The sequence below is a fragment of the Terrapene carolina genome, unplaced genomic scaffold, assembly GCF_002925995.2.
Source record: "Terrapene carolina triunguis isolate 2854851 unplaced genomic scaffold, T_m_triunguis-2.0 Scaffold236, whole genome shotgun sequence".
Taxonomy (NCBI): domain Eukaryota; kingdom Metazoa; phylum Chordata; order Testudines; family Emydidae; genus Terrapene; species Terrapene triunguis.
In genome coordinates this window covers 15247246-15259476 of record NW_020664587.1, presented here as the reverse complement: position 1 = coordinate 15259476, position 12231 = coordinate 15247246, and the positions used below count along the sequence as shown (strand labels likewise).

Sequence of the window (12231 nt, the reverse complement as noted above, 5' to 3'; positions counted from 1 at the left end):
CGGGGCTGTCTGTGTATCCATATGAGGCAGGGGACATCATGCTGTACAGGGGGGTCAGGACACCTGGGTTCCATGTCTAGCTTTGCCGCTGACCTGCTGTGTCATTTCACCTCTTCGTGCCTATAACGATGCTGACCCGACCGCTATAAATCACCTTGTTGTGGCAGAAGCGGGATAGCAGCTCTCGACTTCTCCCTTGTGCGCCTCTTGCTGGGCAGAGCATTTCTGAGAGGGGCAGCAGCAGCTGGAACCCAGCCCCTGCTGAAGGCAGCTCATGCAAGGACCCTGACATTTCAAAGGTGGTGGTGAGGTGGGAAGAACCCCACGCCAGCACAGCCAACCCTGGAGTGGGAGCCATCCCGGACCTGCTCACCCAAGTGCCAGCAGCAGAGAGGGCAAAGGGGTTTGCAGCTCCCGACTTTGCAGAGAGGGTGAAGGGGAAATGGGCTCCAGGCTTCCAAATTGGCAGGCAGCTGGGCCCTGATGGAGTCTTTCAAAGGACTTCAATGGGCGTTGGATTGGGTCTTTGGCTTGGGGTTTGAACTCTTGCTCTCCTGTGTCTGCTCCCTGAGCTAACCCCTGGTCTTGTCTTTAAAGCAGGTGCAAAGCTTTCCTTACCAAAAGTGAACGCTCTGCTCTGCAAGGCCTCCTAAAGAACAGCAAGTTACCCTTCCTAAGACCTCCTCCAGGGCTAATCTACTCCACAGGTAGCAGAGCACAAGATGGCGGCATTTCCAACCTGAGGGAGAGGACAGGAACCCAGCGAGGGCCGAGGAAGCAGCAAGCCTACGTGCACTTCTCCAGTCCCATCCGACCAGTTGTCAAGACATCTCCCCGCAAGTCGAAGCCTAATGGGAACAACCTCCCAGCAGGAGCAGTGGCCCCGAGGAATATGCAGCCAGCAGCACTGAAACCCTTTCCTGGTGCTACAGCGCAGAGTTTGCTGGTGTGTGGGCTCACTTGCCTGCCATTGGCCTGGGGGGATCTGCCTTTGCTGCCCCAGATCAGAAAATCCAGAGCAGAGCTCCACGTCTATATACCCAGAGGGGAAGACAACACAGACTGTGAATCGCTGGGTGAAGATATGGACAGTAAGCTGAGTTCATTGAGCTTGCAAGATGAGAAGTGAGTTAGTTCACTGGGAATTTAGTGTCTGGCTTTGAATGCACTAGCAATACAGTCTCAGGTGTGGTTCTGCTGTATTGCAGTTTGGCATCCCTAGCACGTAACCATGGATTCTGTTCCATTATAAATCTAATGACGACGGTTGGTGGGAGGGAGGGGAGAGGGGAACCATCTTGTGAGATCCTTTTCTCTAGGGAGTTTAGGACAGAGGGAAGGATTCCTGGGTTGTATCCCTAGCCCCACTGCTGTGTGTCTTTGGGCAAGTCACTTAACCTCTCTGCGTCTGTCTCTATATAATGGGGATAACACTGACCTGCTGTGGGGTTTGATTCAGTAATACTTGTAAACTGCAATCAAAAGTTGCTGAAAGAAGTGTTAGGAAAAAATACCCCAGTATCCTCCAGTAATGGTCCAAAACGCCACATGTCAGCATCTCTCCAGCGTTGATTGCTCAGTGCAGCACCCCATTGGCACATTTCTGCTCTCATGCTAGTGAAGTCATTGGATTTACAGGGGTGTGGTAACCTATAAATTCCCAGTCTGGATCAGACCCATGGTCTACCTAGCCCAGTGTCCTGTCTGAGAGTGGCCAACACCACGTGCTTTAGAGGAAGGTGGAAGAACCACCCCCTCCCCCAGACAGGTGTGGAATAATCTGCCCCTGTGACGGTCTCATCCTGATCGCTGATAGAGAGAGGCTTAAGCCCTGATTTTTAGAGCACAGGCCAAAGTCAATGCAAACTGGGCACACTCAGCTGCTTTGAAAAGCAGACTCTGTGCCTCCCAAGAAGAGGTGGGGTCTGCATAGAACATCTTTAAGATGTGCTGGAATGTAAAGCTGTTGGAGTAAATCATAACCTAGGAGGTTATCCCCTCTGTAATCTCCGTTTTTAAATGCCTGGGGGGTGAATTCAGGCCGAGCATAACCCCACCAAGGCTAGGGCTGTTACAGCAGCAAGGTATTTGATACTTATGGCACTTGAAATGGACATCTTATGTTCTTGGGTGAGGGGGAATTAAATGGTTCTTGCAGCATTTTAAAAATTAAAACCAGGCCTCTGTTTTGCACACTAAGCAGTCCCAGCAAGAGAGAATTTGGATCAAAATTACCGGGAGTTTCCAGAACACATGAAAGGATTGGGGTGTTACCTCTTCTCTATTTAAACACAAGCAGATTCTTTTTCAGCTGAAGTAAAATGATTTCCTCGGGCTGGCTTCTCCTTTTGCTCTCCTGCCCTCTCCTGCTTTAACAAGAGTCCTGGGAGAACTGTTTAATGTTTCATGCAGTGATGTGCAAGGTATTAAGGACACAAAATCCCATCCTGGAAGAAGGGAACGAGGTTGCCTGATGCAGGAATCTATTATTTAGAAAGGATTTTTAAAAAGGCTTTCACAGAAAACCCCACTTGAATTCTGCCCTTGTCTCTGCTGCATTTCCAGTTGTTGATTAGTTTGCAAACCTCTGAAGGGTCAGGGAAGGAAAATACGACTGACAGAACTGGGCTGTGTTTGTTCCATTCTACTCAACAGTCCCATGTGCTAAACTCTTCAAAGGAAGGACTGATGGCAAAAAACTCGGTGCAGAAACCTGACTCTGGTTTGACCCAAATAAATACCTGTAAAGGCCAGGTGCATGCCCTGAAGCTGCCCGCTTGTCTCCAGAAGCCAAGTGTAGTAAGATGAGGCCCTGAAACATAAACCCTTGTATCAGAGGCCTGAACTAAAGTAATGGTCACGACTTTGCTAACATAAAGCAAAGTTAAGCTGCGAGCCAGAGGCAGGCCCTGCTCACAGAAGTTGGCAAGAAGAAGGCTGCTAATTGCATGTATACATGTGCCAGGGTGGCACCAGAACATCCCAGTACGAACACATTCCACAGAGATAATGAGGAACGGGCTGGCCCATCCTAAAGACAGGGTCAAAAGGATAATATGATGGATAGACTTGTTTGTTCAAACCCACATGTACCAGGAGAGAGGCAGCACTCTAAAACAGGGGTAGGCAACCTATGGCACGTGTGCCAAAGGCGGCAGGCGAGCTGCTTTTCAGTGGCACTCACCCTGCTGGGTCTTGGCCACCGGTCCGGGGGGGGCTCTGCATTTTAATTTAGTTTTAAATGAAGCTTCTTAAACATTTTAAAAACCTTATTTACTTTACATACAACACTAGTTGAGTTCTAGGTTATAGACTTCTAGCAAGAGACCTTCTCAAAACGTTAACATGTATGACTGGCACGCGAAACCTTAAATCCGAGTGAATAAATGAAGACTGTGAAAAGCAACAGAGGGTCCTGTGGCACCTTTAAGACTAACAGACGTATTGGAGCATAAACTTTCGTGGGTGAATGCCCACTTCATCCGAGGCAAGTCTGGGCACACCACTTCTGAAAGGTTGCCGACCCCTGCTCTCAAAGGTAGCGGGGTTGAACCTCAATGTCCTCCTGGCCAAGTGGCTGAAGCGCTCGGTCTGCCCAGCGGGGACCCCCCCAGCCCTGCGGGGCTCTGACGCGGGGGCCGCTCGCAGGGGCAGGGCGGAGCCTGGCTGCGGGAGACAGACACGTGCTGGCGGGGGAAGCCCGGGGTGTGCCCGCCCGCCGGCCCCCGCGGCGCCGAGGCGTGGGGCGGGACTGGCCGGGGAGCAGCCGCCGGAGCCGCGCCCCAGCCCGGGCTGAGTCTGCCCGCGGCCATGGCGCTCGTCTTCCCCGCCATCCGGGTGCTGCTCGGCCTCTTCTTCCTGCTCACCGGGGCGGTGAAGCTGACGGACCAGATCTCGGCCGAGCTCTACCAGCAGCTGGTGAGTGCGGGGGGCCCCGGGGGCTGCACCGGGCTCGGCCCCGGCCCCCGGGTTGGCAGCGGGCTCGGGCGGGGGGACCGCGGCTCCCGCAAACCCGCCGCGGCGGAGCGTGGGCCGGGCTCGGATCCGGGCTCGCCCCGGGGCCGGGGTGTTTGTGCCAGGGCTCTTGCAAGCGGCGGGTCCCCGGGGTCGGGCTGCGGCCGCGCTGGGAGCTGGGGCGGTTTCGTTTTCCGCCCTGGGCGGGAAGGGGGCTTGGCAAGCGGGGCTCGCCGCCCTGCAGCCTCCGAGCGGCTCCCCGGGAGTCGAAGCCCGGGCCAGTGGGGCTGGGCGGGGGCGGCTGGCGAGCCCCGACCCCATCACCGCTCCCTGACTCTGGCTGGGACTCTGGGCAGCTGGCCTGGCAAGTCCCCCCCCTTCCTCCACAATGGGGGCCCTGGGGGTATTTCCATCCCCCCCTTTCCCATTGCCACCGTGCGTTGAACCCCCCAAGCACGCCTGGTTTGTGGGGCGGTTCCCCCCGACTTGTAAAGAACAGGAGGCGACTGACCCCTGCAAATGAAAGTGCATCGCAGATGCAGGCCAAGGCTCTTCCCAGTATTGTGACTGGTGCCTTGTGTTATCGGAGAGCTCCAGGCATGGGGCAGCTCCCCATTGTGCTGGGACGGGAGTAGGATCAGGGCCACAGCGGGAAATATTTACCACCCAGCGGGGGCACAACTTACAAACGTGTATCGAGAGATCAAAACCTCAGCTTAACCTTGCCCTCTGCCTGAAGCCTTGTTACCTTCCTTAGTTACACACATTAAACCCTAGGATGGCAGAACTGGCTGGGACTGGAGAAATTATCTTTGCTTTCCCGCCAGTTTGTTTCTTTGTATGTCTAACAGCATTTTGCCTGTAGTCACTTGGCCCGTTCCCTTGTCTAGTCAGTAAGTTCTCCCTGTTGGTTGTGTGGCTTTCTCACAGCAGCAGGGGAAAGCAACTCCCCCCTCCTCCCCCCCAAACAAAACCCAACAGTATTTACAAACCCAGAACTGGTGGGGGACTCGGGCCAGAGGTGCCGTCTGAAAGGGCTGTAACTGGCTTGAGGTGGGGTGGTCCAGTGGCTAGAACCCTGGGCCAGGGGGCCGGCGAACTGGGTTCTATTTCTCACCTCTGTCACTGGGGTCAGATTTTCCAAAACAGCTCAGAGTTGGGGCGGGCGCACAGATTTTCAGAGGAGCTCTGATCATGGGCTACATGTTGGATGCGACGCAATCTGGAAAATCTAGCACCGTCCATGGCTGCAGGGCAACTGCATTCAGCCCACCCAGTAGGCGCAGGGATCGGTTATAAACCACAGTTTGGAAAGTGCCGGGGCTACGATAAACTGATTCTACGTTACTTTCCATGTTGAGCCCCAACCTGTGCAGTTATCAGGAGAGTAAGCGCTCTCCGGAGTCACGTAGGCACGGACTGTCCAGAGATCAGCAGGTTGGGTGCTGAGCTTAGAAAATCTGACCCCGGATGTGGGTGCTGAGCACTTGAAAATGGGGGTCCTGATTCTGTTCTCAGGTCCACCCATGTCAATGAAAACTAACTCCATGGAGTGACACTGGTTTTACACCTGTGCAGGTGAATGCAGGATCTGCCTCACAGCCCTTAATATCTGTTGCTAGTAGTGTGGGATTGTTATGGCAATTTTTCAGGAACTGCCAATGTTGCTCTCCAGCGCCCTGCCAAGAGGCTTTGCAGAAACTAACTGACAAGATAAGAAGTTAAATAATCTGCCAGTGAACTTTCCCTGATATAACACACAAATAAATGAACTTTGATTTAAGCTGAGGCCAACAGGGAATAAAGGAGCAAAGAGCAGAGGTTTCCAGTTCTCTGTGGCTAAGGAGCAATATTGCCAGCTGGCAAAAACTATCACGAGAGGAGAGTTTTAGCACTGGAATGTCACCTAGAGCTGCAGGGAAATAAACTGTCCATATCAGCGCAGCAAGGCATTCTCTGCCACCTTGAAAAATTCCACCTGTAACCTCACCTGAAGCCTTGGTGATGATGATCTATTAGGGTCGCAGCACGTATACACACTGGATGCACTGGCGTTGCCTTCTGGCATAGTAACACTTAGTCCTTATATAGCCCCTTCCATCCAAAGAGCACGTAGTTGCCCACAATGGGAAGTATCATTAGCCCCATTCTATAGAAAGGGGAAGTAATTTGCCCAAGGTGACCCACAGATTTCGTGTCAGAGCTAGGGAGAGAACCCAGGAGTCCTGGCTGCCTAAGCCACCCACTCAATGCACTGTAAGAACCCGTATAATTAACATTCCCTAGGGAGGTTGTGGGAAGGATTCTTAACTACGCCGCCCCCCCCCCCCCCTTATCCTCCCAGAAAGACCCTCAAGCCAGTCCAAAAGCAGCCTGGGAGATGCAGGTTGGAGCCATGCACCATGGAGTTCCAAGCGCAGGAATGCTAGGCTGGGGCACAGAGGGGGCACCCCCGGGTTGAATTTGCTGTTGGATTGAAAGGTCCGGCTGCTTGTTTCACAGCCTGGCTGGGCGCTGAGCACTTCAGAGAGCCTGGCCGGAAGTGTTGGGAAAAGAGGTTGGGCTGGCAGCCCGGGAAAGTGGGATCCTACGGGATGGGAAGGTGCCGGCCAGAGGGTGGGCGGAAGGGGGGATTTCCGGCGGGGTGAGAATTTGCTATGCTGCAGGGCAGGTTGTTGTTGCTTAACCAATAAATAATACGTCCCTTCTAGGCCTAGGGCCTGATTTCTGGCAGTGCTGCGCCCCTGCTGCCCCATTGACTGCCCTTGGGGGCACCTAGCGCTACTGCAGACAGGCCCATTACTTGGGAGCCCCCCAGCTGCCTTTCTAGACCTCAAAGCAAGGGGCGCCCTGCTCCTTTCCTAGCCCCCCGTGGGCTCCAGGCTGCCCATCTCCTCTCTCCCATGCACCGTGACTGAGCCCGTGCCGTGCCGTGCCGTGGGCCCAAACGCCCCGTTCCCGGGAAGGGAACCGCCGCGGCCCCGCACCCACTGAAGCTCCCTTCCCCGTTCCAGAAGTCCCAGTTTGTGCAGTTCGCCGACGTCTTCCCCCTGAAGGAGTTTGGCTACAAGCCGGAGCCGGGGCAGTACCTGCAGGTGGTCGGCTGGATCGAGGTGGTGGCCGGAGCGCTGCTGGCCTTTGGGCCCCAGCTCCTGCAGGAGATCAGCAACTTCGTGCTCACCATCGTCATGATCGGTAGGTGTCGGCCGCCGGGCTCCTGGGTCGAGCTGGCCAGCGGGACTTGTTACTGAGAGTTCCCCGGCCCTGCTACCCCCTCACCTCCCCGTCCACCAGGGAGTCCTGGCTTTCACTGCAGGAGCTCAAAAATAGATCTTTTCTCCTCGGTGGTGATGCCACCCCGTCCTCCAGAGCTCCCAGCCCCCAGCTCTAGACAGTAGCTCCCAGAGGTGTGAATTGCCCACATCCATCTCATGGGGTCTGTTGACTCTGAAGTGTAATGACAACGGTTCAAAGCCAGGGGGCCACCTTTTGGAGCTGGGTGCTTTGGGCGGATGGTGAAGGGGTGGCTCTGACCTTTCATTGGTCCATCTCCTGACTCTTCCCCAGCATGTTTTCTTCTGTCTCCCCAGGTGCCATCTACACCCTGCTGGTGCTGAAGGAGCCCTTGGCCATGTGTGCTCCGGCTACAATCTGCCTGGGCCTCCTGCTGCTGCTCAACATACGAGGAAGGGGGGGCAGGGCCAAGTCCAAGTTTGAGTGACTGGAATGAAATGGGGGGCCGGGGCGCTGGATTGGCAGGAAATGGTGTCCTCCCCCCAACAAAGTGTTGCAATGACATGGCTTCCTGCCAATGAATTCGCCGCTTACGCGCAGTACAAACTCAAAAATCCTGGGGCGGGACCAGCAGAACTAGGGCCCAGTGCTGACTAATCTGGGGACCTGGGGGACCTGCTGCGGTTGCGTGGGGAGCAGCTGGCTGGCTGGAAGCTTTGCACAGAGGCTGGGAAGTTTCTCTTTCTGCCCTGGCTTTGAAGGCGGCCCGTCCTGACCTGCCAGGTGGGGCAGGGTAATTGGAACTGGGTCGTGGTGCATTGTGTTGGGACCTCATGGGGGGGAAGCTCTGGAGTGTGCCCCAAATGGGTAACAGCTGTGTGAGTTCCCACAATGGGTCACCCTCCAGCGTGACCTGGGGTGAGTCGGGGGGGGGAGGGGTCAAGCTCCCATGGCCTAGCGAGCCCTTCACCTCTCTGCCAGCCAGTGCTGGGGGGAGAGTCCCCCTAGGAACTGAGCTGAGACCCAGAAAACTTATCTCGCGTCCAGACAGCTCCTGGCTGGATTTGAACCACTGACATCCCATCACTGATCCCCATCCAGGCCCTGTGGGGTGCTCCTGATGGGAATCTTTGCGGCTCCCATTCCTTGGGAGCCGCAGACAGCTTGGGTTTTCAGTGGGAACAGCTGAGGTGAACACAACCTTTGGCTCCTGGGGGGCCCACCCTTCTCCGCTGGCCAGGGAGAGTGGTGTGTAAGGCCTCCGTGCAGCGGGAATGAAGGAGGAACCTTCCCACCCTGCAACGTCCTTGCTGCTCAGAGCCAACGGAGATGCAGCTTGGTCCTCCGAGGCGGTGCCGGAAGGCTGCGGATCTTGCATTGGGTTCTCCGGGGTGGATGTCGTGAGGTCTCTCCACTCCGACGCCTATGACTCCAGCACAGGATCCTCCTCCATTCAGGTCAGCCCCAAACCTGCACTGAGGTGCCACCACTGCCAGCGAGACGTCTTGCCCCCTCCGTTCTCCAGGCCTTCTGGGCCAAACCCCAGGGGGCCGCTCCCTGAACTTGGACATTTGCTCTGCAGTCTCAGTTCTCCCCACACGCTCTTCTCGCCCCAGGAGCCAGCCCAGCTTCTCTTGTGCTGATTCCTTCAGGCTGCAGGGCTCCAGGGCTGATTCCCAGTGGCTGCCCGCGTTGCTTTTCCCTTCTCCCCGCTGCCCACCCCAGCTTCTCCAATGAGAGCCCAAGTCTCCTCGGTCCTAGGACCAGCCAACCTGGCAGACACAGGGCAGGGGGAGCCGTCTGGCACTGCGCTGGATGTGCTACCAGCCTGGGATGCTCTGCCGGGGGTCAGGGGCTGCCCACTTTGCTCTGTCGCTAAGAATCGTATCGTGGTGCCAGTGCCCCATGGAGCTGTCTGGCCAGGCCTCGGGGGAGGAGGTGGTGCTGACTGCTCCGGACGGGGTCCACATAGCGCTGACTTTTAAATAAAACCTCTATTTCCAACTGGCTGCCTCTTGTTCTGTCCCCGGTCTGGGCCTCAGCGGCTGCTGCAAATGGGTGAGTCGCTGCCATGGACTGTGCTATCCTCGCCGCTGAGGAATGGGAATGGGGTGGGGTGGGGTGGGGTGGGGGTGCTAACCCCATCCTCAGCCCTTGGTGGGCAAGGCATGTGGTGGAGGAAATGGGCCTCTTGGGAGACTTCCTGACCATGCCATGGATGGGCGATGCCTGCCTGCAGATCCAGCTGGGGCCAGGGGAGGGTGCAGGTGGGGTGTGAGCATAGGGTGGGGCTGGGGGGAAGGGGGGCAGCTGGGTGGAGCTTGCGCATGGAGGGGCCATCCAATAGCTGTGACACTCCCCCCTTCCCCTAGAAGGGGGGCTGGGCTCTGAGTCACACCTGGCAGGAAGCAGTAGTGAGCCCCAGAGGTCAGAGCTGGGGAAAGCCCCAGTGTGTAGCTGTGGCCAGAATGGTGGTGAAGGTTCATGAAGGGGCCTGTTCTACAGAACTGTTTAAGAAAAGACGTACGAAGGAGACGGACGGACGGACTGAATTAACATAAACAGAGGGGGTCTTTTGCTTGCCCCCGAGGACTGGGTTAAGATTATGACTGGTAACCAGGCGGAGTAAGGGATGGGAAATTAATGGACCAAAATTGGTGCGTTGGAAATTAGGCCTAGTTGGTAGGCAAAAAACCATTCTCCCCATCGCCCCTTTTGGGGCCCCTCAAAAGAGGCTTGGGGAGAAAGGAAGGGACTTCTTCCACCACCGCGGCTGAGGCAGGGTTTTTACTGCCACGCTCAGACCTTGATACTCCAGTGACGATGCTTGGCCATCTTTGCTGCACCAGCGAGGACCCCAGCCTGCTACATGTGACATCCTGCTCTGTCTGCCCCCAGCCCCTGGGTGTCTTTCCATCCCCCGTGATCATCCTGCTCTCCTCTCTTGGCTTTTCACCTGATCCTGGGATCGGCTGCACCGCAGGCAAGATGAGATGCCCCAGCCAGCTCTGAGGAAGCGCAATGAAGCAGAGGGACCTGCTGTGACCAACCAGATGATGTCCCCAATTGGGGAGGCAAGCAAGGGCCCAGAACAACAGCTGTCACGGCCAGCCTGCCAGCCCGGAGCATCCATTCGTAACGGATCAACCACCCTGTATCCTGCGAACGTCAATATCTGTATTTCCCCCAACTGCTATCCTATCTCTTCTCTCGCTTCAGCGTCTGTGTGTTTCGTCAAACGTGGGGAACTGACGTTACTGACTCAAAATTGACCAGAACTACCCATTTCTTCTTTACCCACCATCACCCTCTCTAGAAAGAGACTTTGATCAGGTTTAATTATTTGTGTTGCATCATCCCTCAAGTCCACTTTCAGTGTTTGCCTTGTTTTGATTCTTTTCCTTTCCTGGGCTTCAGTCCGTAAATTTCTAGCCTTTGGCATGGATTTCCTGCGGTGTTTGCTGTAGTCTGGAGCGGCCAAGGTCTCCAGCTTACCCCCACCCCATTTAGCGCTGTTAGTTGATGTTGGACAGTGACCGGGTCGTGTTCGTGCTTTGGGTCTGCAGCGTCCATCCAGATGAATACGATGACATAGGCTGTGCCACAAGGCCCCTGCAGCCTAGTTCAGTCACATGCAAGCGGGCAGCCCAGCCTAGCTTGTCCTGCCCTGCTGCCTCGGGCTGGGGTCTGTAATGGACACGCCAGAGAGCGGGTTACATTTCCCTTTCCTCTGGGCATGCTCAGTGCAGCTGTGACCTGAGGCTGCAGCACCGTGGTGGGAGGCAAGCGCCCAGGTATCAGAGCGACATTGGCAGTGCTGCGGGTCTATGGGCAGCGGATTCTAGTGGGTCACTAGTGGTCAGCTCTGGGCTCAGGGGCCTCTCCCTTGCCCCTGTAACTGCACTGGCTGATGCACCCAGGGAGGGGAGGATCCGGCCACGGGGTGGGGTCACAACTCTGGCTTGCAAAGGGCTGTGGCTCCCAAGAGCGAAGCTGGCGACTATGGTAGGTGCCTTGGGTCCAGGGACGGCGCAGGCCTCCTGGTGCCCTGAGGACGAGGTCTCCCGCAGCCCCTGCCAGGGGCTGTCGCGGGACAGAAGGGGGCTTCTAGCCCCTAGGTTGCTTGAGAAGATGCAGCTGCAGCAGGGACTGGTTTGGGGACAACCGCTTCCTGCATGAGCTCGGTCTGGCATGCGAGGGCACGTGTGTGAGCTGCTAGCATCCCCAGAGCAGGCAGCGCGGCCCCCGCTGCGCTTGCAGGATCACAGGGCAGGTGCTGGCAATTTGGGGGGGGGGACGACAAACCCCTGCCTCACTCCCTCCTCTGCACCCCCACCTGGCAGCACTTAGCTTCCCCCGCCCTGACAGCCCCCAGAGCCTGGCTGCAAGGGATTCTGGCTGCAACAGGTGCGGCCGTGACTCAGGGTCCAGGGGGGTGGGGAAAGGGGGAGGACTGTTCATGCCGCAGCTGCTGGGCTGGGGTGGCTCTCTGGGAGCCTTGGCCCCTGGGGGATGCCTGAGGCTCAGGGCTTCCTGCTGGCTCCCCACCCCTGCCCCTCACCCCTCCATCACTTGTAACATTCCCAGCATTTTCCCCCAGCCCCTGTGGCTCCTGCTCTTACAGGAGCAGAATTCACTTTCCTTCCTCTGCTGGTGAGTCTGGTGTTTGCCAGGCGTCCAGCAGGATGGCACCAGGGGCGGATACCCTCCGTGTGGGGCAGAGACGGGCCAGGCTTCCCCGCTTGGGGGCTGAGAGCAAGGTTTGCTCTCTCTGGTGACCCCTTGCTGGCGGACCCAGAGGCCAAGGGCTGCGTAGCCCCGAGGACCGAGCTCCTTGCTTGGCCCTACCGGGGCAGTGGCATGTTGGCAGGTGGGTCTGTGCTTCTCATCTGTCTTGGGGGCGAGGGGCAGGGCCTGCTCTAGCAGGGCCCCACAGCTTCCTGGACCCAGGCAAGAGCCTTTCCATCAGCCACTGCAGCGCAGACGAGACCCCCGGGGAGCAGAAGATCTGAGAGAAATCAGCCCGTGGGCAGATGGCAGGGA

General features: G+C 56.8%; 1 protein-coding gene across 1 annotated transcript; it reads left to right on the top strand.

Moving 5' to 3' along the window:
• The first annotated feature begins 3702 nt into the window (after window positions 1-3702).
• On the top strand, window positions 3703-9192 carry TMEM35B (transmembrane protein 35B). The gene is made up of 3 exons (XM_024199254.3): window positions 3703-3918; window positions 6969-7149; window positions 7545-9192. The coding sequence occupies exons 1-3, from the start codon at window positions 3811-3813 to the stop codon at window positions 7673-7675; spliced, it is 420 nt and encodes a 139-aa protein (XP_024055022.1). The 5' UTR covers window positions 3703-3810; the 3' UTR covers window positions 7676-9192.
• Window positions 9193-12231: the final 3039 nt, after the last annotated feature.